Source organism: Curcuma longa, chromosome 5, assembly GCF_044706935.1.
Source record: "Curcuma longa cultivar G26 ecotype Majalengka, Jawa Barat chromosome 5, ITB_CL_G26_1.1, whole genome shotgun sequence".
Classification (NCBI taxonomy): domain Eukaryota; kingdom Viridiplantae; phylum Streptophyta; class Magnoliopsida; order Zingiberales; family Zingiberaceae; genus Curcuma; species Curcuma longa.
Window position 1 is genome coordinate 14,564,348 of NC_133865.1, and position 27,544 is coordinate 14,591,891.

A 27,544-nucleotide genomic window follows, 5' to 3' on the forward strand; every position below is an offset into this window, starting at 1 on the left:
GATTTCAAATTTAACCGAAATTAATCTTGAATACAAATAAGACTTTCTACTGCATTTAGAAGTCAATAAACTCCTGAAATAATTAAGTATCTGACCACCTATATTGAAAGCATATTTTGAAGCAAATGTTGATATTGGAATGATTAATACATCATGAGCAATTTGAGAAAGTATAGGCATCCCAAAATATCAAAAGCATCATAATACTTGTCAACTACTAAGTACTTGTCTAATTCTGACATATTATAAACTTTATAAACTATTATTATACTTCTTGATTTTATTTTATTTTCACTTGGTTACCTTTCTTTTAGAATCTATAGTTATTTTTGTTCCCACTAAAGGACTTGTGATGATATCAAATAACTATTATCAACGTCCATATTTCATAAATCTCTTTGCATTGACATATACAATAGATGATCTACATATATAATAAACATAATTTCCATCAAAATTAACAGTTGGATAATATCAATTTATTCAGTTTCAACGAATTTGAATTTTTAAAATCCAGATCGAACTAAATTATTTGAAATAATTGATATTAATCAAATTTAACTTATGAGTTCGATCAATTTAATTGATTAATTAGATTTAATCAAATTTTTACTCTGTAAGTAGCTGAGGCATATTATTGTAACATTATCGCACATGATCCAATTTGAGAATGACTTGATTTGAAGGAGTACCTTCGCTTTGCCGAACCTTTATTTAGGGCAGTTCACAACGGAAAAAAGAGGATTATTTGGGAATTTTTAATCATTGGGAGCGTTTTTGGGCATTTCCCCAAATTTGCCTCTATTTTCTGTTCTCTCCTCCTCCTCCTCCTCCTCGGCAAACGAGCCGGCGGCCGCCGCTGCACCCCCGGCAGTGTGCTGCTTTTTCGTCTCCGAGACTTGGACGTATTCCTTCCTTTCAAGTCGCATCGAGCAAGCACTGAGGCCTGTCGCCAAAGCAGAGTTCCTTATCGACCGACAGGTTTATCCTCCTGTCATATCCGGATCTAGATCTAGTTTCGAATTTATTTTGGTTTCTACTACCTTTTCTGCCTTACCTTTGCTCCATGCGATCCTAGGTAGATTGAACCTAGTGGGTGTAACTGATGAAGGAACTGCTTTAGGTTTGCAAGGACATATTACCACGATGGCGGAAGATCTTGTCCTTGACAGGGCCATAAGGGATTGGGTCTTGATTCCTCTCTCCGTTGTGATGGTGTTGATCGGCGTCCTCCGCTACTTTGTCTCCAAGCTTATGCGATCCTACCAGACCCCAGATCGTAAAGTTGTGAAGGAAGGGTTCGTCTCTCTTTCATTTGCCATTCTCCCTCTCTCACTTCCTAGTCTAATTAATTCTGCCCTCCAATTCTCCTGTCTTCCTTTATCGTTTTTAGGCAAGTGGTTCTTAGAGCGAGGAATTTGAGGGCTGCAGCTGGATTTATTCCCACAAAGTCTTTCTGGTCCCGAAGGGTGTATTTCACCAATGAGGTAGACATCTCGTTTCAGTGAAGTGCTTAAAAGAAATTGTTTTATTAATACCTTTATCTCCCTGCTATCCGTAAATCTTAATTTTCCTGAACTAGAGGCAGAGAGAATCAAACTTTTGTGATAATACGATGTATGTTTCATAAAATCATGGTAGAACCTCAATGGGTTATGGTAAAATCATTGTTGTTGCAAAATAGCTGGAAAGAGGAAATATGTTCTCTTTTATCTCATAACTACTCAAAAGGTTTTCTTCAATAGATTTGTGCATCTCTACTTAGCAAATACATTTTGCAGAAACATTGTCTATTTGATTGGCATAGAAGTTGTGTTGAGAAGAAAACTGTAATGGAAACAATATTAGCCAATCCAATCTTCTTGGATAGTGATAACACTTGGTGCTGCAGGAGAATGGCTTGCTGCATGTTCCAAAAGGGCAAGCTCAGAACCCACAAGCACAGATGTTTTCAGATCCAAACATGGCTATGGATATGATGAAAAAGAACATTTCAATGATTGTTCCACAGGTTAAAAACTTTCAGCACTTTTTTGAATGGCTTTATCTCCACTTTCATTTTTTGATGGAAAATAATATTATATCTTTCAGACACTTACCTTTGCATGGGTGAACTTTTTCTTCTCTGGTTTTGTGGCAGGTAAATATGTCTTCCATTGTCTGTTGTCAGTTTATTGTTTACTTTATGTAACAATTGGTTGAGTTGATAGGTCTCTTGCAGTAAAGGATACCACTAAACTTTCTTTCCTAATCCATTAATCATGGAATCATGTCATTATTATCAACCTCTACATTTTTAGGCATCATGGATCAATTTATTTTGGTTTGAGATGAATGAAAAGAAACAAGGAAAGTGAAGTATCTATTTTTTTCTTTCAAATATACAGTTGATGTAAATGCAGAGTAGCATATATAACATGATCGAGAAAAACATTTTTTGTCCAAGCCTTTATTCTTTAAGTGTTTGTCCTGGCGAACTCATACCATCTCTTAATCTTGGTGGTATGCCTGTTGCATAAACTAATGATCAAAGTGAAGGAATCTCTGGAACGGAAGAGGATCTTACCCTGTTTAGACACTCTTAGTTCGTAGAGCTTACTATTCCTCATCAGAGTTTGGACATGATACATGTCCCCAAGTTCTGTATAATACCTCAGAAGAATAATACCATCGAACCTGGTAAAGTTATGGAAGTAAATAGTTCAAATATTAGGATTCTTCTTCACTGCAACTTCTAAATTGGATATGAATTCATATTATTTTGGAACTCCTTTCCCCAAAGTTAGGATTCGATTGGATGTTTTCCTCACAAAAATATGCATAGGCAAAGTTGCTATCTTGCATTAATTAATTTGCTTGTTGTTGGATAGTAAAATCACATTTCTCATACTGAACTTGCAACTTAAAACTCTTGCAACCAGGGCTTGACATTGTTCTTCTATCCTTGGAAGTGATGTTAGAGATACAAAAACTACTATGCTCTTTTAGGAGGGAACACCTTTCTCATACTCAAAAGGAATTGGGGATAGGTTTAGCTGCTAGGAGATTTTAGCATCTAGATTCATGCATAGGAAAAGTGAAGGGCAATATTTGGAAGTGATTTAAATGAATGATAAGTAGTTGATACTGTATTGTTGTACTACAATAAAATTTAATGCCGACCCCCTTATTCTAGTGCAATATAAGGCAATCCGGATCGTGCCTTGAGGAGTGCAACAGTGAATTATAATCTTAAGATCAAATGGTAATGAGGGTTGTTTTTTGATTGAACACGAATGACAACAAATATGTAAATCAAATGCAACTAATAGAAATATAAATTCACTAAACTACAACATGAAAGAGATAATGACAAACGTAAAATGATGCATATAATAAAATTGTAACCTCACTAAACTACAGACGTAAAGAAATTAACGAAAACCTATAACATTCAAACGAAACAAGCATTATAGAAATTAAAGGAATTAAAATGCATTTATAGAAGTAAAAGTAGTGTAAGGAAATCAAACAATTGAGCTAAATGAAACCAAGCGCTAGAGATGATGGAACCTATCCCGATCGGGATGAGGCTTGCAGATTGAGCTCTAGAATCCCGGAGCTCACGGATGGAGATTGAGGTGGCTGGGGAAATCCCTTTAGTCGGTGTTGATGGAGGATGAAGGTGGAGGTCTGACAATGGCTTCCTTCATGGAATGAGCACCCTCCTTTTGATCAAATAGAGAGAGATGGCTATAGGAACTATGGATGAGAGATGGCTGGAGATATGGGATGGTGGCACCTCTCCCAATCTGGTTAAGGGCTTGTCGATGGAGGATTCAGCAATGGAGGTGTGGGATGGCGGCACCTCTCCCAACCGGGCCGAGGGCTTATCGATGGAGGATTCTAGCGATGGAGGTGTGGGATGGTGACACCTCTCCCAATCAGGCTGAGTGCTTGTCGATGGAGGATTCCAACGATGGAGATGTGGGATGGTGCCACCTCTCCCAATCGCGCCGAGGGCTTGTCGATGGAGGATTTTGACGATGGAGATGGAGCTTTGTGAGGTGGAATGGAGGTGCGTGAGTGTTGGATTAGATCTGATGGAGGCTTCCCATAGGTTTTCTCAAGTGAACCAGTTTCTTCCCATTGAACCAACGCTACACACGCCACGACTGTGCTAGGGGGCACGATCAGGCCGCGTGACCTACTATATTGCCCTAGTTAAGATACAACACGGGACACGACCAGGCCGTGTTCCTCTAGAAGTGCTCTGGACGGATTGATTCACTTCAACGATGGCAACAATGAACATAGCCATGTCAGTGGACACAACCAGGTTGTGTTGCCTTTTAGAGCTTCGGTTGAAGTCCTTTGATGCTATACAAGATAAGATACATTCACATTTTAAAAATAATGCTATCAATTAGAAAGAAATTGAAACGTTGAACTTGTTACCATTCGGCTGATATGGATAGGAATTGGCAAGTGTTGATCATATTTTGGCTTAGATCAAAATTGAGAAGTGTTGATTTGATTTTGTCAAGAAATCAAGCACACTTAGAGGAAAACTACAATATGTGAGATTATTGAAGAAAATAGGCAGAAACCAAGGATTGAATTTTCGAGCCGTATCGCGCGATACCGACGAAAATTTTAATTCCGCCGACGGACCAACACCAACATTTCGGTCGGGATACTGTCTAGAGGCGTCGCCTAGGCTTGGCAACGCCATCGGAGGTGTCGCGTGGGCCGTGCGCACTCCCGGTCGCGCGTGGCCAGTCACAGTTCTTTTTTTTTTAAATTTAGGTTTAATAAGTTTTTAATAATTAATTCCTAACTATAGTTGGGGATAATTTAAATAGGCTTAATTAAAGCCCATAAAATTATCCTATTATTTTAAAAAAAATATTTTATTTTTTATTTTTAAATATTTAGATTAAATTTTTTATTTTAGTTAATATATTTTATATTTGAAAAATATCGAAACTATACCGGCACGGTATGATACGGTACTGAAACTGTATCGTTCTGGTCCGAGGCCGAAACCTTAGTACGGCTTAAAATTTTCAACCTTGGCAGAAACCAATTGAAGAAAGAATCACATATAATTTTTATTGACTTGAAAACGTCATATGACAGAGCCCAGACCCTCCACTAATATTGTTGTAGGTTATAGAGAAGAAAGGAATTTCTAATAATTATATTGGAGTGATAAATGATACCAATCTTGATATAGTTACTAGTGTTGGAGCTATAGATAATGTGTCATAATTTTCCTATAATTTTAGGTTTCTATCAAAATGCTCAATTTCAACTTTTTATCTTTTTAATCTAATACTAGATGACTTCACCAATATAGATAAACGAATATTTGCAAATAATATAATTCAAAGATTTGTATTCTTAGAAAAATCTGAAACTAAGGGCTTCAAGTAGAACAAACCCTTAACATACAAGGTGTATGGGATTAAGTTAAGAAAAAATAAATATATTTAAGGCAGGTAATATTAAATTGTTGTTGCCAAGTTTTTTTTAAAAATCTTGGTACAATTATTTAGTAGGAAGTAAATATTTATGAAAATGACATTAATATGAGAATGTACGCTTGAAATGGAGAGAAGGTTCTAAAGTTTTATGCATTATTGTGCCATTTAAGAGAGAAGAAAATATATATGTAGAGCCCAAAGTTTAGTATCAATATATAATAAGATGTGGGAATAGTTTGTTTGAGGATCTAGAGGTCGAACTATAGGGGGTGAATAGCGAACATTTCTAATTCAAGATTTGAACGATTCTTGTTGATTGTTAGCAAGGTAAGATGATGACAAATCGAAGTGGAAAATAAATAAAAATAAATGCAAAGGCAAGCAAATTAGGTGTTGTAAGATTTAGTGTCGTTTACAACTCCCCATGAACTGCTACGTCCATGGTCTAAGTTGTTGAATCACTATTAATCTTTTCCTTCTCGATTAAGTAATGGAGGTGTAGAAATTTTTACACTTAAAAAATATTACAATTAACAACTCACAGGAAGGCTCTCAAATTGCTCGAGAATATCCTCAAATATAGTTGGAAATGTTACTTCTTCAAACTCCAAATTAAGCAACTTTTATAGTCTTTATTCAACCTCTTTCCGTTGTTGCCCGATGTTAGTAGTTGATTGAGATTTTTCATCAATTGATTGGTTAACTGTTGTTGTTAGTTGATCTTATTATTGTTGCTTTATCAACAACTTGTAGCAGTGTGGATTGCGTAACAGAAGTTGATCGGAAATTGCCCCACAAGCCGACTTAGCTGTCGACTGGGCCTCGAACAAAAACGTTCTTTTCACTAGCCATTTAGCTCTAGTCCATTGCATCATCTGACTGGACAACTAGCATACCTGGTTTAAAACTTTAACTTTTTATGCGATTTGGGGCTTCACCAGTTGATTGATTCCCATCCATTAGTCGATTGAAATAAAAAAACCACGAATAGAAAACTCTTTTGCTTGAACATCAAGTCCTCGACTTAGTCATCAACTGATTAGTGTCAAGTACTAGTCGTGTAGTTATAAACTCTGGCCATTTCAAAGCCTGAATCTACCTATGGTGAGATACTACTCTTCGCCTAGGTACACTTCTCTAACACTCAAACTCTCCAAGAGTTTACCTTGCCTTGAAGCCATCTCTCGTCAAACTATTTGTCCCTCAAATGCGCCTACGACTCCTTGTGCTATCCTTCATGCCTTCTCCTTTGCCTACAATGTTTGCTTCCTTAGCTTTGTCATCCCCCAATGCTCGTCTTGCTGTCCTTCGGATGCGTCACACCATTCTTCTCCGAACTCTATGGGCCTTGAGCCATTAGATCATCATTTGATCTTGGCTACACCAAGTCGTCTCCATGTGTATATCACTAAGTTCTGCATGACTTAAATATACATTAAATACAACAATAATCCTAACTTAAACTATTTGTTCAATCCATCAAAATATTGACCGTATAGGATCTCTAAGGATGTGATTGCACCAACATAGTTGAGATGACATTAACATGTTTAATGGCAACTAATAAATTTATGAATTGTTAGAATAGGTGTAAGGGATAAAGGGAAACTAGAGAAAATTTTAACATAATAAAAACAATTAAACACTTTGAATGTTACTAGTGATATAATTTTGTATATATATATAATATAATCTTAGTATTTAGAAATTCTAACTTTATTTGTTTTTCTTTTCTTGTGATAAATCGTGGGGACAACATTAGTATGTAAATAATGAAAAGATGTGCGCATTGTCAAAGTATGTATATGAGCATAAACCCTCCCCTGTAGTGGCCAGCTGCAGCTTCCTGATTTACCTCCTCACAAATGGTCGTGGGGCCGATCGTGTGGGGTTGTTGGGGTGGCGGATTCCACCTTATACTGAAGTATATGAGCATAAAGATTGTTGGATTGGATGATGTGGCTAGAGGGGTGAATAGACACATTTATATTTTTGTTATTTCGATCATCCTTGCCTCTATAATATGTTAGCGTGCAGCGAAAATATAAATCAAAACACAAGCACAAGATGCAAGTACAAAATTAGTTAGCATGTACGTGGTTCAGAATCTTGATTTTTATTTCATGGCTTATTATCTATTGTTATCCTTTCTCCTTTTTTGGATATACTCCGCTCTTAACAATAACTTAGTCTTAGAAGATCACAAGAAATGCAAAGGAATACATGCAAAATACAAACTAATGTGATAAATGAACTTAGAATCGAGAAGATCTCTTTGCCATCTTTTTTGTTGCTTTAGTTTGCTCTTTGAAGGATAGTGTCGTAAATGAACCAAACGTTTGTGGTAAAAACTTGTTTATGTTCGTTTAATATACAATGGACAAGTTTGAACAACTTATTAAATTAAACAAACACGCTTGAAGACACATGCATTCAGTTCATTAATATTCATAAACAAATATTGTAAACTCTTCGTGAATAATATCCACAAAAAAAGTTTGTGGACCATACTTATCAACAAAGTTCTTATTATACTTGCAAATAGACAATGAAACTCTCAAAATGAAAAAACAAGCTTGGAATATGAAGCTTATTAAACAACCAAATAAGTTTAAAATGTAAGTTTCAAGTAATCAAACAAACTCAATTTGAGTGCTCGATAACATTTAAACGAATAAAACTCAAGCCATATTTGAACCAAGCTCAAGTTCATAAAAGGGAAGCTAAGTCAAGCTTGAATAACTGTACCAATAACTTTATCATTTTAGGCTCAATCTGGTTTAGCTCAGCTTCCTTATTAAACAAGCTAGAACAACACAAAGTTTGACTCGACTTTGTTTATTTACAACCTTTTGAAGGTTCTAGAATGCAACAACACTCACCTAAGAACCCAACGAACAGATGTATTGAATCCTTCATGGATCTAGATTTTTGTTCATGACTTGAATCCGTCGATCAATCAATTGCTTATTGATTAATCAGTTGACACTTCTGTTAGTCAACTGGTATTAGCATCAGTCAATTAATCCAAATCATAATCCATTCAAATCACAACTTGCTGATTTTGAATTTCCAATCGACTAACAAGCTGACAGCAAGCACATTTAAGTTTCCATTTCATGTAAGGCTGAATTGACTTACTAGATGACTCTTCATCAGTCGACTTATCCAAATCACAAATTTGTCCAAACCAAGATTTAAAATATCGAGCCGTGCCGGAGTTTCGGTCCCGGACCGGAACGATATAGTTTCGGTACCGTATCGTACCGTGCCGGTATAGTTTCGGTATTTTTAAAATATAAAATATATTAATTAAAATAAAAAAATTAATCTAAATATTTAAAAATAAAAAATAATTTTTTTTTTGATAATTTATAGGTTTTAATAAAGCCTATTTAAATTATCTCGAATTATAACATTGAACTATAGCTAGGAGTTGATTATTAAAACTTAATTAAAACCTAAAGTTTTAAAAACAAAAAATAGGAAAAAATCGCACGATCGCGATCGGGTGCGCCCGCGCAGAGCATGGCCGGGCCCTGGTGGCGTCGCCGGGTCCAAACCAAGTTTGTGGTTTTAGATTAATCAATCGATTGCTCCTACGCATTAGTTGATTGATACTTTGATTCCAACCACACCAAGGTTGAATCTATGTCGTGCCAAGAGACTCCATCTCTTTGGGATTTCCTCGTTCGTCAACTACAAGTCAACCTTGACTCGATCTCGACTCACCAAGATTTCATTCATGCTTAGTATCTAGTTAAACTTACCAAGATTTTCCTTGCCTAGAGATTCTTCATCTCTGGGACTTCATCTATTGCCTAATGTCCATCTGATCTCGACCTACTTGGATTTCCACTTGCCCACCCTTAAGTCAACCTTAACTTGCCAAGACTTTCACTATCTAAGTTTACGTTTCTAGGACTTTAACCTTGCCTGACATTTAGTTATCGTTAACTTGCCATGACTTCATCACTTGTCTTGAGTTCACTCCTCTGGGACTTCAACATTGTTTGATATCCTATCACCTTTGGCCTGTTAGGACTTCATCACGTGCCAAGCATTCATTCATGTATGACCTTTCTAGATTTCCACCACTACTTTGTATCTAGTCCTCTTCCATGAGTTGTCTAAACTTCCGTCACTGCCAAATATCTAATCGTCCTTCACCTTAACTTTAAGCTGCTAGGACTTTTCTCATGTGCCTAAGATCCAATCCTTTTTTATTTGAGAGGACTTCCTTCATGTGCCTAAGATTCTATTGGCAATAATGGTTGCACTTCTCCAGGCCAAGGGTCTTGCCTGCCTGACTCATTTAGAGTTCCCATTAACTAAGTGTTCAATGAACCTTTATCTCACTTGGACTTTTTCACCATCAAGTATCTAATCAATTTTCACTTGACAAATCCAAACACATTGATGAAATATCAAAATTCAATCCATACCACGGTCGATTGCACCAACAAGGATAACAAATTAGGATATTAAAAAAATTGCTTGGTTAAATAAAAAGGGTAGTTATAAGAGAAAAAATGGACGACATCTACGAAGGCAACTTTTGATTTATTGGCTTATCTTTATCCAAATTGAACCTACATGAACTCAATTTTTTTTTTGATATTTTGCATTGATACCTAATAAAAAACCCAAGAATTTGGATTGATTTGGTTTCTTGGTTTCTTTTTTTGATGCCCATCCCTATTATTGTTACCATCAATACATCCTTAAAGTGTTGAATAAGAAGATTTGTATTGTTTACATCAAATAGTTGATGATAAATTGTTTGTGCATCTAGAGGGATTGAAAAATACATAACCTAAAAATAAAATTCCTTTATTTGCAAAGTCAAATATAAAGATTAAGTGTAGCGGAATAATAAAAGTAATAAGAGAAATTACAAGTGCCAACACGGATAGTTTACGTGGTACTACCCCACGACCTAGCAATCCCTTAGGTGGACTTAGTTTGAAATTCCCACTATGAAAGAACTTCTTGAGAATGGTTAAGAAACTTTGTACATAATATATTTTTACAAATATGAAATAAGCACAAAAAAGATACTACCAAACGTGAGTATTAGAAGTCTTAGAATGAACATAGAGAAGCTAATATTGGTTGAGCATACCCCTTACATCATGATTTATAGTAATGCTAGTGTATTCTAGCTCTTCTATCTCATCCAGGTCTTTTTTGGTTGGAATCAGTTGACTCAATTATTTAAGAGTCAACTAATATCCACATAAGATAATGTTATCACTCAACGACTAGCATACAATCGACTAACTCTTACATCCAGTTGACTAATAACACATCCGATTGACAGTCGACTGATTACACATCTAGTTGACTGTGTTGGATAAGATCACAAGCCTAAGTTCGAACATTAGTTAGAATAAGCATTAGTCGGATTCAATCTTTGGTTTTGCTCAACTTACACCTCGTAAACCCTCGTAATCCTTTGAGATCAAGCTTATGCTTAGATTATGACTAGGAACTCATGTTCCTCTATCGAAGGCTCTCAATCAAGCCTATCCAATATATAATCGTAAACCCAAAGATTCAATCTTCTAATTATCTCAGCTTTATGTCGTCTAAGAGTCCACCTCTCTCATTTGGGTGTGTTAATTCTATGGCTTGCTTCACATGCTATCCTTTACTTTCACTTATTCGGATCTTATACCATCCTTCTCTAAATTCTAATGGGTCTCTTGAGTTGGTCATGTCAAGTCAACATCACAATTCGACCATGTTGATCTACAATCCTTGCATGTGCACATTACCAAGTCGCTGTAAACTCCATGTACACATTACTCCATGTACACATTAGTAACATTGACAAAATCCTAATTTAAAAGCTTTCGCCAAACATATCAAAATATTTGTGAGTTTTGTGGCTAACATTGCACCAACAATTGTGACTCACAATCTGTCTATTCTTTTCAGTTTTGCACAATTATATAATAATCTCAATATTTTTATTGTAAAATTCATTATTGGTTTGATTCTAAAGCTTCTTAATTTGATTCTTGTAAATGTATAAAGCTACAATTACATTTTTTCCCCTTAATGTTTTGTAGTAAAATGCATCTACTTTTTCAAACTCTATTTTGGGTGGTCAGTGTTGTAAGCAGAGTAACATTGGTGAATACAAGTGTATATGTTTTAAGCAGTGTATATGACCTATCTTATCATGGTATAGAACATGATCTAGTCAATTGTCTTCAGATTTTCTCCAAATGCATTGCTAGTTAACATGATGATTTTGTTTAATCTTCCAAGACAGTGCTACAAGATTCTGTAAAGTTGTAATATTTGTTTATAATTTCTTTTAGACTATATCTTTTTTTTTTAATTTAATACTTTCTGTAAAATTGACCATATTATAAATATACTTGCAGCAAAAATACCATTTCCTTTAACCCAAAGATTCAGGGGAATGCTACAGAATGGGATTGACCTGAGCACTGTTGACGTCAGCTATGTCAGCAGTCGTTCTTGGTATATGTTGCTGTATTATTTACTGTTTCTGTTTGTCTGCCCTTATCTTTTACTATTCAAGGACAAGATATGAAATTCAATTCTCCAACAGGTACTTTCTTAATTTGTTTGGACTAAGGGGTTTATTCACTCTTATTCTTGGTGAAGAAAATGGTCAGTACGAAAGTCATCATTTTGTACTAACTTTTAGGATGCAGATTTGAGTTACTCATATGGCTGATTATTCTATTTGTGGATACTTTTGTATGTCTTCTTAGCCACGGATGATACACAGCGAATGATGCAGATGAGTGGATTTGGTTTTGATCCAACAAGGGTAAATTGTCTAGAAATCATATTCTGTTTCTAAAATTTTTTTCCTTACACTATGTAGCAACTTTTTGGGCAATACACACTTCGTTTCATGTGTGATTTTCCTACACTAATGCTGCACAATCTTCGATGGAATGAAGTAGAGATTGTTCATATCATTTTTACTACATTATAAATTACACTATGATTTAATGAGCCCTCTTTAGATATGTAGTTTACTGAAAATTATGGTTAGTAATTATAGAATTGTTTGTAGTATTAGATCAAATGGGATTAAAGCATCTCTTAAGAAAAATAAAGGTTGTAAAAGTGTAGGTCTGGATGGTAGTGAATTTAAAGAATTTAAGGGATCGACATAATTGGTCAATAAGTTAACAAAATTTTGAGGATTAAGAAGAAGCTCAGGAATTGAGGAAAAGTTCTAATATATATTAATAAATGGGATATACAATGTTGTAGTAATAGAGAGATTAAGTTGTGAGCTGTCATGAAATTTTTGGAAAGTATGAAATTTTGGAGAAAATTGAGATTTGAAAGAAGAAACAAGAGATAAAAATTTTCTTAAAAAAATTTGAGTTCATGGCCTGAAGATCAATTTTAGATGCTATTTAATTTACAAAATAATTAATAGAGAAATATATATAAAAAAGAAGAATTTACATATGATTTTTAAACATTGGAAAAAAAAAAGCTTATTATAGAGTTTATAGAGAATTGCTGTGGTGATTTCTAGAGAGTGGATATCTAGTGATTATATTAATGTAATAAGAATGTGATAGTGTAGTTGCTACCGTCACAATTTAATTCTTAAAACTGTAATAGATGATTTTTTCCATACTGTCGATTAACACCAAGCTTCAACTCTAGTAGGATCTATGTTTTAACATGACTATCTTTTCATCTCTAGGCAAATTTATATTAATCTGTTAAAGATTAATTGTCACAACCCATTTGGTCCTTTCCACAGGTGAAATTAGATTCATTTATTAAGGCGATATTCCCATTGGGATGATATTGTGCTGGTTGTTGGATCATCTAGAGGAAGCATTACAAAAATGCATGCAATATGGCAAAACCTGTGACTGATCAACACAGCATGAAAAATAACCAAATATAGTACAAGAACAAGGTAATAAATGGATAACTAAAATGTCACTAAAGAATTTCTAACAAACTAACCCTAGTTTGGAATTGTCACTGGCCAAACAAAAATGTTTCCTTCATCGATGGGCATGCAGAATAACACAAGATCATTGACCCTGTATTTATATATTGGTATTAATTGAATCATTCATTAAAATTTGGTCTTTCATCGTTGATTTACTTAATATCAAAAATTTAATCTTTATCATTTTTGATAATTTTCAGAGTTTAAGTGCCGAGAAGGATAGCCTGGACATCGTTCAACATGAGTGGGTTCTTCCCAAGATGGAGAAACGTGCTGAAGATGTCTTGAAGAAACTACTCAAGTAGCCACATCAACTAAGAATTAACACCCATAGTATGACTTTCCAAATTCTGTTTTCATTTTACAAAATTTTCCAAGTGAGAGATAGCTCATCTTGCTCTATTCCTAAGTAGTCCAGGTATTAAACTAAGGATTACCATGATAATTTATTTGAATTGTTCTTAGCAATTCACCAAACTCGATTATATTTTCTTGGTGGTTAAATTTTTTATATCTTCATAATCAACAAGTCATTATTAGGGTTTTAATGTGTTATTATATTTCGGTTTATATTTCCATTAAAAATGTCAAACGCAGGCTATTGCTTTAGATGTTGCTAGTAGAGGAAGCAACAAGTAAGCAAAAATTATGCGATTGAAAGCCAGAGCCGTATAAGATTTGCATACTGTAAGGTTCTTGTATAAATTAAAATGTTTACTAGGAGCGGAATGAATTAGGCGGCTGTATACTGTAAGGTTCTTGTATAAATTAAAATGTTTACTAGGAGCGGAATGAATTAGGCGGCCGTTATGCATGAGGTAGTGCAGTGACTAGATTGGAATTAAAAAAAAGGAAGCAAACATGAATCTTTCTCAAGTCTTTTTACAAGGGGTTTTTCCTAAGTGAACTTGGATAGAGCCTCCCCTCCCCTATAATAGTGTCAAGGTAGACAAAGCATATCACTTCCTCATATTGACCTAAGATCGAAAGATAAGAGTTAAGCCGATAATAAGATAGAGTTAAGTTGATTATAAAAGACATTTGTTTGTTTTTTTTTTGCTTTTAAAATACTCATTTATTTATTATGTGACTTGGAGCAAAGAAAAGAATATTAACAAAAGACATAATTCCTTATCTAAAAATTGATAATCAGGTGACTTATGTAATAATGAATTAAAGATGTTGAAACATCTATTTTTTGAATATCAGTACAATAAATATATATGGGAACATATCAAATAATGAATGAACATTAATTGTCAATGTTGACATTGAAGAGTGCCAACAAATAGATGCATACACAAATAAGAGAAATCTCATACCGAAATTGAGCCAAAAAAATATTGATAGCTCACAATCAAGTAGTTTTTGAGTCTACTTCTGTTTCGAAGTCTTGTGTTATTTACACAATAAAAATTCAAATGTATAGGATTATATTTATTCTACACTTTAATATTTAGATTTGATTTGAACAGTGGATAGTTGATATTCGTATAGAGTGATAGACATAATTGTTGTGTGAGTGTGACTACAGATTAATTTTATTTTAAATGATTTTAGAAAGTTAGTTAGAAGTGAAATATTTCATGCATTAATATATATATTTACATTTGAGATAAAAAAAATTACAGCAAAAATGAAAGAAAACTAATATGTCCCAACAAGTAACACACTAAAATAACAAGAGTATATCTCTAAGTCAAATTTAAAAGTTGACTTAAACAAGTAGAAGTAAATTATTAGCATCATGACAGTCTCTTCTTTGAGCATGGTTGTGGACTTATCGTCCACTATCTCACTTTTTTTTATGAAAGGTAAATATATATCATCAAAATGTATAAAACATACATGTGCCCATAGATAGCTGCTCATTTATGATGAAGTATCAGATTTGAATAGATATCCAAGGTATATGATACCATATACATGTGTTTGTACTCTCATGAATATCAATCTCACAACCAAATGATCACCATCAAGCATACAAACATACCATGACCCCTTTCTTGCCATGAACCTTGGTTGACATGGCAAGGTGCCAAGTCAACCTCAAATTGCTAGTGCCATGGTAGTGGCTCCTGACTGCCCACACTCCCTCCAATATATTATCACCTCCCATGTCACGTGCAGTCTCCAATTAATCACTAGTCATAGCTGATGCACCAATGCATAGTCGTCTCTGTGTCTGTTCATCTGGAGGTCATGTGCTCCTTTGCCTCCTCCGCTCACCACAAAATGTACCATGTCTATCCTCCGTTGGTGAAATGATGGGTCCAAGTATGTGCCAATGCGCATGTATCTCCTGCTATGAAATGAATGACATGACTAGGTGTCGAGTCTGCATCTGCCTGCTACTACCACGGCAACATCCATTAGATCTGTATCCATGAAGCATGTGTATACCCTCCAACACAATGTCTCTCTATAGGATGGTAATCCAACTACCCATCTCCAAGTGGTCCCCAGCCTCTAATCCTCCTCTGTGAATGTCTGGTCAGCTCGTATCCTCAATTTGTTTTTAAAAGGATTGTACATACGTGCTATGATTATATCGTACACTAGCTCTATATCAAAATGTATACTCTCAAAAAGCATACTATGTCAAGACTCTATGCATGAACTATCCAAATGCACAATGTGACTTGGGATATCTCCTCATGCCTGATGAAGTATCCGATCTGAGTGCCTAAGGTCCTATATCCTATAGATAAGTGTTAAGACTGTACTGAATGCTAGCACTAAATTGAATACTATATCAACATGTATATCCACTAGACTCAATATGCATGAAGGTAGTAATAGACCATATTATGTTAAAACCCTATATGAATGAAGTATCAAAATGCAAGATGTGACCGGGGTTAGCTACTTGTGACTGATGAAGTATCCAACTTGAGTAGCTATCCGAGGCCTTATATACCAGTGCTAAGAATGTACCGAATACTGGTACTATATCAAAATTTATACCTTCAAGACTCTATAAGCTGATCAAAGGTATCAAATTATTATTATTATTTGGATATCTACTCATGTCCGATGGAGTATTAGATCTGAGTAGATGTCTAAGGTGTGGTATACATGGGTTTGTACTTTCTTGAGGATCAACTCACCATCAAAATGTGCCCCCTCAAACCTGCTATGGTTCTTGGCCTGCCATGGTGTATCGTAGGTAGGTGTTGAGCCTGCATCAATCTGCTAGTGCCACGGTAGTGGCGTGGCGAATGAAAACACACAACATCCTCTTGTATGTGTTCATTTCCTGCGTTATGTGGAGCCACCATTGGATCCTACTCCAAAAGTGTCTAACATCCGAGCATTGAAAGAATAGATGCTCCTGAGTCTCCTCAGCTCCTCGACAAAAGGTGCAGATGTGGTCCTCCATATAGTCCAACCTATATCTGGTCGGAAGCCTGTGGTGGGCCAGTAACCATAGTGTGAATGCGTGGCTGGGCTGAATGTATCTCTTCCACATTGTGCCTACCCAGGGCTTCTGCCGTCTAGTGTCTCTGAACAAATCATAAGCCTGACTAGTTCCTTTTCTTGACTGACTGAACCATGTTGCTAATCTCTACTAGGCTCCTTCTATATACAATAGCTTCTTTATGAATGGGGAGTTTGTGTGCTTGGCTTGTCCCACAAGTCAGTCTGCCTGAGATAAGTGTGGTGCACCTATCGGATCCATAAGACATCTTTCTTATCCTGGATGCACCATAGTACCTTTGCCAATAAGGCACTATTCCATGCTCGCAATTCTCGATATCCCAACCCCCTCACATGGCCGACCAAGCAATGGGGGGGGGGGGGGGGGGGGGTGCTTAGTAGTCCACATGAACCCTCGGCAGATGGTATATACGCGCTCAACAATACCTCTGGGTAGAGGTAATGGACATCCAATAGCACTCAACTTCTTGCAATATAGAGGTGATAAGCTGAGCTTTTCCGACATATGAGAGTGTGTTTAGGCCAAGCTATGATCTTCTTGATCAATGAGTCCATCAATGAGTGTAGTCCAAATCATCCGCATTAGCAAGGTGAGTTATCCGTAGTTCTCCATTTGGGATGGAAGTGGAAATCAGCCCTTCTAATGTGTTGGTTGAGTAAGCATGCCAAGTACTCGATGCATATTTCAAATAGGTAGGGTGAACGGGGGTCTCCTTGTCTAAGGCCCCAAGCTCCTTTGGAAAACTCATACATGCCATCATTTATAGCTAGAGAGTATGATATAGTAGTGACACATTCATTGATCTATGCAATAAAAGTGGTGGGAAACTATAGGCCTATGAGTACATCATGTAGGAAGTCCCAGTGAACTGTGTCAAACGTTTTTTGTCGATCAACTTTCAAGATTCATCTTGGAGATATTCTTTTCTTGGCGTAATTCCTCATGATTTCTTGGGCTAAGTGAATGTTATCTATGATAGTCCTCCCTTTGACAAATGCGGCTTGTGCAAGATGGAATAGATGATCTACTATGTTAGCTAATTTGGTTGCTAAGAGCTTTGATATGACTTTGTAGAACACAGTGGAACAGGAGATTGACCTGTAGTTAGTCACCTTGCTAGGGTATTCTTTCTTTGGCACCAGCGAGATGAGTGTATGATTCCATTGTTTAAGAAGTTTCCCATGTTGGAATAATTCATGGATGGCAGTAGTGAAGTCATTTTGCACAACATCCCAAGAGTGTTTGAAGAATTTGGCTCCATACCCATCTGGTCCGGGTGCTTTCTGATCTCCAATGCTAAATAAGGGCTTACTTTATTTCTTCAATTGTTGGTTTGCGGATTAATGTTCCTTGCTGTTCTTGGGTTAGTGTTTTGCCAAACTGCAAACATTGGGTTTGGAGTGGAGTGCAGCCGGTTGTAGTGCCCAATTGGGTTTGGAAGGCATTCAAGAATTCAGTCGCCAGTTCCTGTGTGCTTGTGGTTTGCTCTCCCCCTTCTGTTTCAATCACAACTATCTCACGCTTCTGGTTGGTTCTCTTCACCAGAGAGTGAAAGTAGGTGTTGTTTCTATCCATTTCTTTGAAATAGTTGCACTTGGCATGCTGCACATAGAAGAGGTATTCAACTTTATTGAGTTGGGTGGCTGTTTTCTGCATTTGCTTATAGTTTGCTGGGTATGTTCCATTATTTAGCCCATTTTGTTGCAGCTCTTGTAGTGTTTCTTGTGCCCGTGCAACTCGCTCTCTCTCTCTCTGATATGTTGAAAATGGAGTTGGTTCAGTTTCTTCAGTTCAGGTTTCAGAAATTTGAGTTTCTATTTCAGTCTAAACTGTGTTGTACCCCTGTCTACTTGCCTCTCAGCCATGTCCCAGGTTTGTGCAACTAGAGGGTGGAAGTGTTCATGAGTTACCCACATGTTGTAAAACTTAAATGGCTTCTTGACATGGCCCCTTTCTCCCATAACAATAACAATGCAGGGGGTTGATCGAATGCATATCCAGTTTGCAGGAGGTGAAAATTCAGCCATGCTACTTGAATCCTGCTCCATCCAGATTTTATTCACCATTGTTCTATCAAGTTTGCAGAATACATTGCCAAGTTTGCAGAATACGTTGCCATTGGACCATGTATATTGGCAGCCCACTTGAGGAAGATCTTCCATACCATTGAGGATTACAAAGTCGTGGAAGTCTGAAATTTGGTAATTTGGGAAAGCCAACCCTCCCCGAGTTGGTTTAGTCCTTCCCATAGGCTTCTCCTGCTAGTAATTGAGAGTTGACCACAAACGAAGTTGATTGCATACTTCTGCTGGGTTAATTTGCAACAGATAGTGGTGTGAATGAATTGTTCATGCCATTGCCCTATCTCCAGTTCAATTTTCTGTGGATCCCAGAGTATCAGTATACGACTCCTGGATGAGGTAAGAGTGTGATGTTGTATCTCAAGATGTTGAAATCTCTATGTTTTCATTGTCTGAAAGGCAGTGTTTGTGAGTTTAGTCCCCATGATTCCCATCACTGCCAATCCATGTTTGTGAAAGAAGTTAGCAACTTCCTTCTGCTTGAGGTACAGGAACCTATCTTCATTGGGGTTTAGATGGCTGTGGCCGCTTAGTTGATTGTGATTGTCCACCATTTGCTTCCTGTTTACTTCCCTGCTGTTGGATTTCCCTCCCTTCATTGCTCTAGTGCTGACCATGTCAGTTTGTGTGCCAGTTAGTTCTCTTATAGCGGAGCTCCTATTTGTAGGCATTGCTTTGTCTGTCTCCTGAGCTGTGGGAAGAGGTTTGTCTATACCTAGCATTTGGTGAAACGCTGATGCTGGTAACACACTGACCAATTGGGTGTTCATTATTACATTCCGAGAGTTCTCATTGAGTGACTGTTCAATTAGTAGTTGTTGAGGAGGTAGTCTGGAAACAGGGTTTGTCTTTCTCCTCGCAGCTTTAGATCGGGTCTGTATTGTCCAGGGGCCCTCTAGATCATGGTTCTGTGCTGCTGCTTCAGTTGAATCAGATTGGATATCTGACCAGGTTCTATAGCTGTATCATGGTCAGTCTGTTTCCCAGTTTTCTGGTCTCTTCCATTGGTCAGGTGACATGGTGCTTCAATCAGTGTCTGACTTGCTGGTGGAGCTGGACTATCATAGTGTTTTGTTCTCCTTAGAGCTGACACTTGTGGTGAGGGTGGAACTGATCCTGTGTTTGAAATTGTAGGATTAGGGTTTGACTGTTCTGTTGACTGCGTGTCATTGCTAGTCTTGTTGCATGGTCTATCATCCTGTTGTGCTCTGGTTGACTTTACTGGTGTCTTGGTGTTCAAGGGCGAGGAGGTCTGTATTGGTAGTGAGAGGGATTCAGAATTTGGGTTTCAGGTTGTATTGTATTGATCCTGTTGGGGATGCTATTGCACTGATCTCCCGGTGCTAATTTCCTAATGAATTTTGTATCCATACAGCCCTTCTGGGTGTGCGGTTTATGCACATTGCCTGTTCCACTATCTTGCGAATCTACAGGCTATAAAATAACAAGTGACGTCAATATCATATCCCTAACATAATCAACATTAACATACACGAAAGACCCATAAAAAGGTCACAAATATCATATGCAACAACCAGTAAAATTAAAAAAAAAGGCCCTCTTCACAATAATAAAATAACCAGGTACCTTTCTTATTGATGTTAAACGGTGCATTTTGATGCAGACATCGAGGCACAGTGCAACAGTAAGATATTGCGCACGGTTTGAATCTTGGTCAGAAAGTATTTGTCTGCAGTGGGATTATAGACCGTGAACGTCCGACGTGAAATGAATGACGTGAGTATTCTTTGAATTTATTTTGATAATTTTTTTAATCTGAATTAATCATCTTTAAAATTAATCAATTTTAAAAATTGAATTATCAAAAATAAAAGATAAAAAACGGTGAGTCTGCATAGTTTTAACAAACATTTAACACCAACCCATCAAATCCACTTCTAAAGTAAGTCGATTGTAAATTGGATGAAGTCCATCAGTTAAGGCGACAATCACATTAATTGCCTTGTATCTTGGGAACTAAGTGCACTTTAAACCTTTTTTTTATCCCCTAATCCATTCTGGAATTTTCCGTTTAGTCCCTAAAACATTTTAGGCAGCCTCAACCTTGTTGAGAAAAATTGCATAAGGTGGTTATGCCTCCTAAATCCCATCCACCTTGAACTTTCTTGCAAATCCAATTAAATTAAAAATAAATAAATATTATTTTTTTTACAAGTATAATACATATTTGTAATTGCCATTTGTTTTGAATAATTAAGGTTTTCAAATACTCATGTCAAAATAATTACGATATTACGATCTAATCTATCACATTATTTTTTAAAATAAAATAAAATAAAATAGTATGATAAATTTAGCCAACTCGGTTTAATATTTTAATCCGCATAAATATAGTTATCTTCTAAGCCTTAGATGACATGCCATATTACTCCAATGAGACACAAGGTGATTTTAAGCATACCATAAAAGCACAAATCCTTTATTTAAATACAAATAAAATTGCAAAAATATAGATAAACTACATTTACATAGTAAAAATAAAAATTCATATTTATTAATAATAATAAAAAAATACAATGCAGGGTTCAAATAAAAAAATCAAAATAAATATTGAATTAATATTTTTTTATTAGATCAATTTAATTCCACCATATTTGATTGAATCAAAAATAATTTTTTATTCAGTTAATTGTAAATAAATTTAAAATGAAAATATTTTTTATAAAAATTTTACAAATATTTTTTTACCAAATGCTTTTTTAAATTTATTATAAAAGAGAGCTCAAATTGATGTTTACCGGTTTCACTCTTCTAAAACTAGCCAAAACTACTACTCGCGTATGATACTAAAAATATTAGATCCTAAGTCTAACTAAAAAACTTATATCACTCATGTGATAAAAGATGATAAGCGCTCCTCAATGCATGTTCCACAGCAATTTGAAAAAAGGTAAGTTACGAGTGACCTCTATAAGTGGGAGAGATTTTATTTCTTAAAAATTATTTCTTTGATGATTTGATGGTTATTTTCATGTGATAATCTATTATATGAGTATCAACATGTGATAATCTATTATATGAGTAACAACTTGATTATGTCCACAGGGAAAAAAATTTATCAGTCAAATCTATATAGTTCCTGTCCAAAAAGTACTCATATTTGCTCAAACAGTATAATTTTGTACCCATACAAATGTCATATCATCTCTGTAAAGGTTATTTCATCTCCTTGCTAATGGCTTTTGCTTCTCAGTAGACTTCTTCCCCTTGCTTCTATTTACTATTGTCTTTCTCTGTTTATTTATGTTTCATTTCTCTTTTGATTTTATGTATTTGTGTTAGGGTTTTTTTTTGAGCCACGTAGTTTTTCAAAACTACTGCATCAGCTTATATTAGTCTAATTTAATAACCAAACATTGTGTGATTTTTTAAAAAAGTTGCATGAGATATTCAACTAATTCTAGAAGTGACTAGTTCAGTTTCATGAAAGTTTTCCATCATCTATCAAAGTAAATCTGAAAACGCTCACAGTGACCCATTCAGATAGCCCGCTTTCTCTGATCTGCTACTCATTGGAGGAAAATTACTCTTGCAGTGTGCCACAGCTGAATCTCAAATTCGAGATTCTTGAGATCCATCAGAGTGTAGGGAACCTATGTGACAAACAAGAAAATTCGCAACAGAAGTAGGATCCCAACGAGCGATCCATGCGAAAGAAAACTTGTACGAAGTTTGATTTATCTATCTAATAGATCTATACCTTTGAAGCGTGCCTTTCGCTTATCCTGCTCGTCCTCGGTTCACTGGATCTCTTGCACGTTCAAGTGTCTGTGTCTCTATGCGTATCCACACGAACACGATCTCAAGCTTCGAAGAAGAATCACCTTTGTGGTGCTAGCCACACAAGGAGGAGAAAGAAAAGGGATGTTCGGCCAAGAGGGAGAAGATAGCTCAAAATGTTGATGCAAGGAGCACCAAATGATCGAATCTTAGTTTTGATAATGACAAAAGGTTCAAATTAAGTGTGTGATGTTTACTAATGAGCTGATCTAAGTGTGCAAATAGCATAGACAAGTCCTAGTTGAGGCTAGACATGGGCAAGTCCTAGTGGATACTAGGCAGTGGAAGTCCTAGTAGAGACTAGGCAGTGGAAGTCCTGGCTGGAGGCTAGGCACACAGGCAAGTCCTAGTGGATATTAGGCAGTGGAAGTCCTAGTGGAGACTAGGCAGTGGAAGTTCTGGCTGGAGGCTAGGCATACCTAACTTGGAGGGTTAGGTGGGAAGTCCTGGTTTGGAGGACTAGGTATTAGTAGTAGTCCTAGAGCCAATTATGTGATGATTGACTAGAAACTTTTATATTATATTCTATTATTAATAAAGGCAAGATTTTTGGTTATTATACTTTATGTTTGTGCCAAATAACTAAATATAATAATGTCCTTGGGTAACTAGTTCTAATCTACATCATATCGATCGTTTGAGTCGATAGTGAGATAATATAGAGAATATTACTCTTAATTATTCCTAGTCAAGCATTAATATTCAGGGATGATATTAATGCATTGAGACTAGCATGTAAGTCAATCGGATGACTTGATCTCACAAGTCATGGATATGGGATATCGAATTGACACATGAGTATACATTAGAGAATATATACTGAATTGACCCACCATGAGAAAGTTTCATGGATCGTTATATGAGTGTCATAAACTTTCTCATGTGACTATTGGTATGAATAGTCCTTAGACTTGAAGTCATTGCGGTTCCCTACATAAGGAGTTATGTATTTTGGTGTCGTCAAACATCACCTGTAATAGGGTGGACTATAAAGGCAATCACTGGTATGTAACAAATTATGCGGAGGGATGTGAGTGATATAGATGAGATCTATCTTTTCAATATGACGGGAGTGATATCTTGAGACCTCTTGATAAAGTAGGACCACGAAATGCATGATCATGCTCAAATGAGTCAATATAAGATATTGAGCTCATTTGCTTTAGTGAGTCTACTTGGGGATCAAGAAACACAAAGATTGGTAAAAGGATGACACAATCTATGCCTCATTTATTAATCTAGATATCGAGGATAGAAGGACATGGTCATAAATTATTATAGTCATAAAGGTTATGTCGGATCTTGATATTCTTGTCACTTGGGTAGCAATGATGCATTGCTAGATGTCACTCATTGCTTATGTTTCTAAAATAGGTTTTAGAGACATTGTCAATGTTACGAGAACCTATTGGGTCACACATAAATAATATTCTATTTTAGAGATGTGTTCATTTTAATTTGACTAAAGAAACAATTAAGCTCATTAGATGGCCGAGACTTGAGTTAGACTCAAGTTGATTGAATTTGAGTTGGACTCAAATTAAACCAAGTTGATGAATAAAGTTTGATTTATCATACATGATTAATGTAGATTGATCATGCATTGAAGAAGATGAAGTTAAATTCATTATGCATGATTAATCATAGCATTGATAAGGGAATACCAAAAGCCTAAAAACCTTTGGTATTCATGACTTGTGTGTAAAAGAGTTTTTTTTCTCCAAAATTCATGTTGGATGTTCATCTTCTTGCCCTCTCTTTTCTTGGCTAAGACTTACATCAAAGGTTGCTAGCACAACCAAAACTTTCTCTAAAAAGTGAGTGTTTGTGTCGATACACATAGAGGCACGGACACTTGAATGTGCAAGAGATCCGACAAACTTTGGACGAGCGGGATAAGTGAAGGGCAAGCTCCAAAGGTATACCCTATTAGATAGGATTTTGTAGATCTAAAGTTGTATGAGTTTGCTTTCGCATGGATCACTAAAGGGATCCTTTTTCCGCTACGATTTATTGTTTATCGCATATGATTCCCTACAATCACTTTGTAGACTTCATACCTGTCAAACATCCGGTCCTCTAGACTTGCTTAGGCTTACCTTTGCCTAACTTCTAGTTAGGACTGGTCACTCGATAGACTTTTCACTAATCAAACATCCGGTTCTCTAAATTTGCTTGGACTTTCCCTCGCTTAATATCCAGTTAGGACTAGTTGTAGGATCGTTAGAAGTGCTAGAGGAGGGGTGAATAACACTTCTGAGTGTTTTCACAATCTTTAAGAAATTCGTAAAACTTGCGTACATGAAATAGAATAGGCAGCGGAAATGGCACAAGTACATGATTGTTTTACTTGGTTCACAACCACAGGCTGTTACTCCAAGACCCATGATCAGAGATTATTTTCGACGGGCAATTCACTAAGTAACTCCCCTCTTACGAAAGAGAGTTAATCTCTTTACAAAATAAGTAGGATCGGTAACAAGTATACCGACCTAAAATTTAAGGATAAAAAATAAAGCACTAAAGTGTTATACTGATAGAGTATGAACGTGTAGATTTCGATGCAGCTCCTCGGCATGACGACAGTATTCTAAATGGAATATCTTCATGCAGACGGTCATCGTTAAGTCGTAATCAGATATCTCTAGGATTCCCCTTCGAGCCTACTTTTATTGACTGATTTGGGCACCTGGAACCTTTTTCAAGCGCCTTCACGTTGTCCTGTTGATCTACTTCCGACGTTGACTCAGCGTTTTTGGGTGCCTGTATCCCTTTTTGGGCGCTTGTATCCTGACATGGAGGTTGCCAGATCAACCTTGACTCCGCAATGCCTTATCCAGATTCGAGCGCTTGGAACCTTTTCGAGCGTCTGGAAGCTGAGTTGTTCCGACCATTGGGACTGTACCACCTCATTGCCTCGCTGGCTCGTTTCACTAATGCCCAATCGCTTGGAATCAATCCGGGCACCTGGAGGTCCAGTCGCCTGGATCCAAATAAGGGTGCCTGGAACACAAAGTTTCAGCCCCTCTTTTCCTACATTATAAGTTAGTGCAAAATATAAAAAGTAACAAGAAAGAAATAGTTTAACCAAATTATTTTGGTCTCGACATCAGGTTTCCAGTGAAACTCTAGGTCAAACCGACGCCTACTGTTCCCCTTATCAGGAACGCGCCATCATCCACTCCTTTCGAGAGAATTTACCTTGTGCAAACTAAGTCTTCCTGACTTGTTGGACTTTTACTTAGTCTCAATCCTCGGCCCCTAAGACTTCCACCGTTAGACATCTAGTCCTCCAGACTCGCCTAGACTTCCGTCTGGTGCTCTTGATCCGTCAAGACTTCCTGTTTAGTCCTCTTGACTAAGACTTCCTTACCCAACCCTCCAAACTAGGTCGTCCACTTAATCCTCCAGATTAGGTCTTCTTTTTTCTAGCCTCCAGCTAGGACTTCCACCACCTAGCTGCAACTAGGACTTTCCTGTGCTTAGTTGTAACTAGGGCTTTCCTATGCTACTTGCATACTCAGTTCAGCTCATCAAATAACTTTATACACTAAAACTTAGGTTCGATAATCTGGTGCTCCCTATACCAACAATCTCTCCCTTTTTTATTATGACAACCTAGGTTCCAAGTTAAGTAAAAATATTTTCAATAATATAGAAGAAATAAACATAGCAACAATCAATGCAAGTTATAATGATCAAATAGGACTTAACACACTTGACTCTCCCTCAATTCCCCCTGAAATTAAGTTTTAAAGAAGAATAATTTTTGAAAAATATTTTTCTTCTCTCTCCTTGAACTCGACATGTTTTAGTTTTTGATTAAGTTATTACCAACCATTCAAATCATACTTAGAATTAAAAAATAATTAAATTAATTTGTAAAAATTTACTTTGAAAAATCATATTTTTCAAGACTTAACCATTTGGACTCAAAATCACTTTGAAAAATATTTAACAAGATTTTTCAGGAGTTAAAAAATATTTTTGAATTTGAATTTAATTTTAAACTATCTTTTCCCCCTTTGACATAATAAAAAAAATTTAAAAATATTTTATTTTTGTAAAAAAATTTTAAAATCACTCAATCACGTAAAAAAATATAAGTTTGAGTCCAAGCATATTATAATACTAAAAAATACTTAAATAAAAAAATTACCTCATAGGCACATGTCCAACTTAGGTTTTGGCTAAATATCAAAAGATAGTAGCTTGACAAAGTTAGTCAAGTTTAAGTGTATCATTCCACTTAGCTTATGCTAAGTAGGAACATTTAACTTGATCCATAGTCTGTGTTTTTAGCCCAAGTTTTGGTTTGATGCATAGATATAAATATCTGAAACTCAGGCTATGACTCTATGCATCTCAGATCGTTCTAGGTTTTATAATACACAATTAAGTTACCTACTATGCTTTATGAGATGCGCCAACCTAAGTCTATAGGTGCATGATCTCTACTAGAAGTACTTAGATTAGGGCCAAAAATTTCTTTTACTTGTTAAAATCCTAAATTTTAAATTAAGTTTTTTAAAGATAAAATAAAATTTTGAAAACCATATTGAAAAACTAATTAATAGTAGATGAGTTATGAAATATAAGAAAATTTATACTTAGTTTACCAAACACATTCCTAATTGACTTCTAAGTGTACTAAACTTAGATTCAGGTAGTGGTTTTGTGAATATGCCAGCTAAGTTTGATTTGGACTCAACATAGTCGAGTACAATTTCTCCCTTAATGATATGATCTCTAGCAAAATGGTGTTTAACCTGTT

At 36.0% G+C, this 27,544-nt stretch overlaps 1 protein-coding gene across 2 annotated transcripts; it reads left to right on the plus strand.

The window, feature by feature from the left end:
- Window positions 1–783: 783 nt before the first annotated feature.
- LOC141829552 (uncharacterized) lies at window positions 784–13,914 on the plus strand. 2 transcript variants are annotated; one of them, XM_074717055.1, is made up of 9 exons: window positions 784–981; window positions 1,079–1,298; window positions 1,394–1,487; window positions 1,892–2,011; window positions 2,092–2,140; window positions 11,867–11,966; window positions 12,058–12,119; window positions 12,224–12,282; window positions 13,647–13,914. In XM_074717055.1, exons 2-9 carry the CDS (start codon window positions 1,147–1,149, stop codon window positions 13,749–13,751), a joined length of 741 nt encoding a protein of 246 aa, XP_074573156.1. In that variant the 5' UTR covers window positions 784–981; window positions 1,079–1,146; the 3' UTR covers window positions 13,752–13,914. The 2 variants fall into 2 exon arrangements, with proteins under 2 accessions (XP_074573156.1, XP_074573155.1); XM_074717054.1 differs by having other exon boundaries at window positions 842–981; window positions 1,124–1,298.
- Window positions 13,915–27,544: the final 13,630 nt, after the last annotated feature.

Excerpts from the sequence above, each read along its gene's own strand:
- LOC141829552 (XM_074717055.1), top strand. The coding sequence starts at position 1,147 with ATGGCGGAAGATCTTGTCCTTGACAGGGCCATAAGGGATTGGGTCTTG. Across the intron at positions 1,299-1,393 it reads CGTAAAGTTGTGAAGGAAGG|GCAAGTGGTTCTTAGAGCGA; the intron begins GTTCGTCTCTCT and ends TATCGTTTTTAG. Across the intron at positions 11,967-12,057 it reads TATGTCAGCAGTCGTTCTTG|GTACTTTCTTAATTTGTTTG; the intron begins GTATATGTTGCT and ends ATTCTCCAACAG.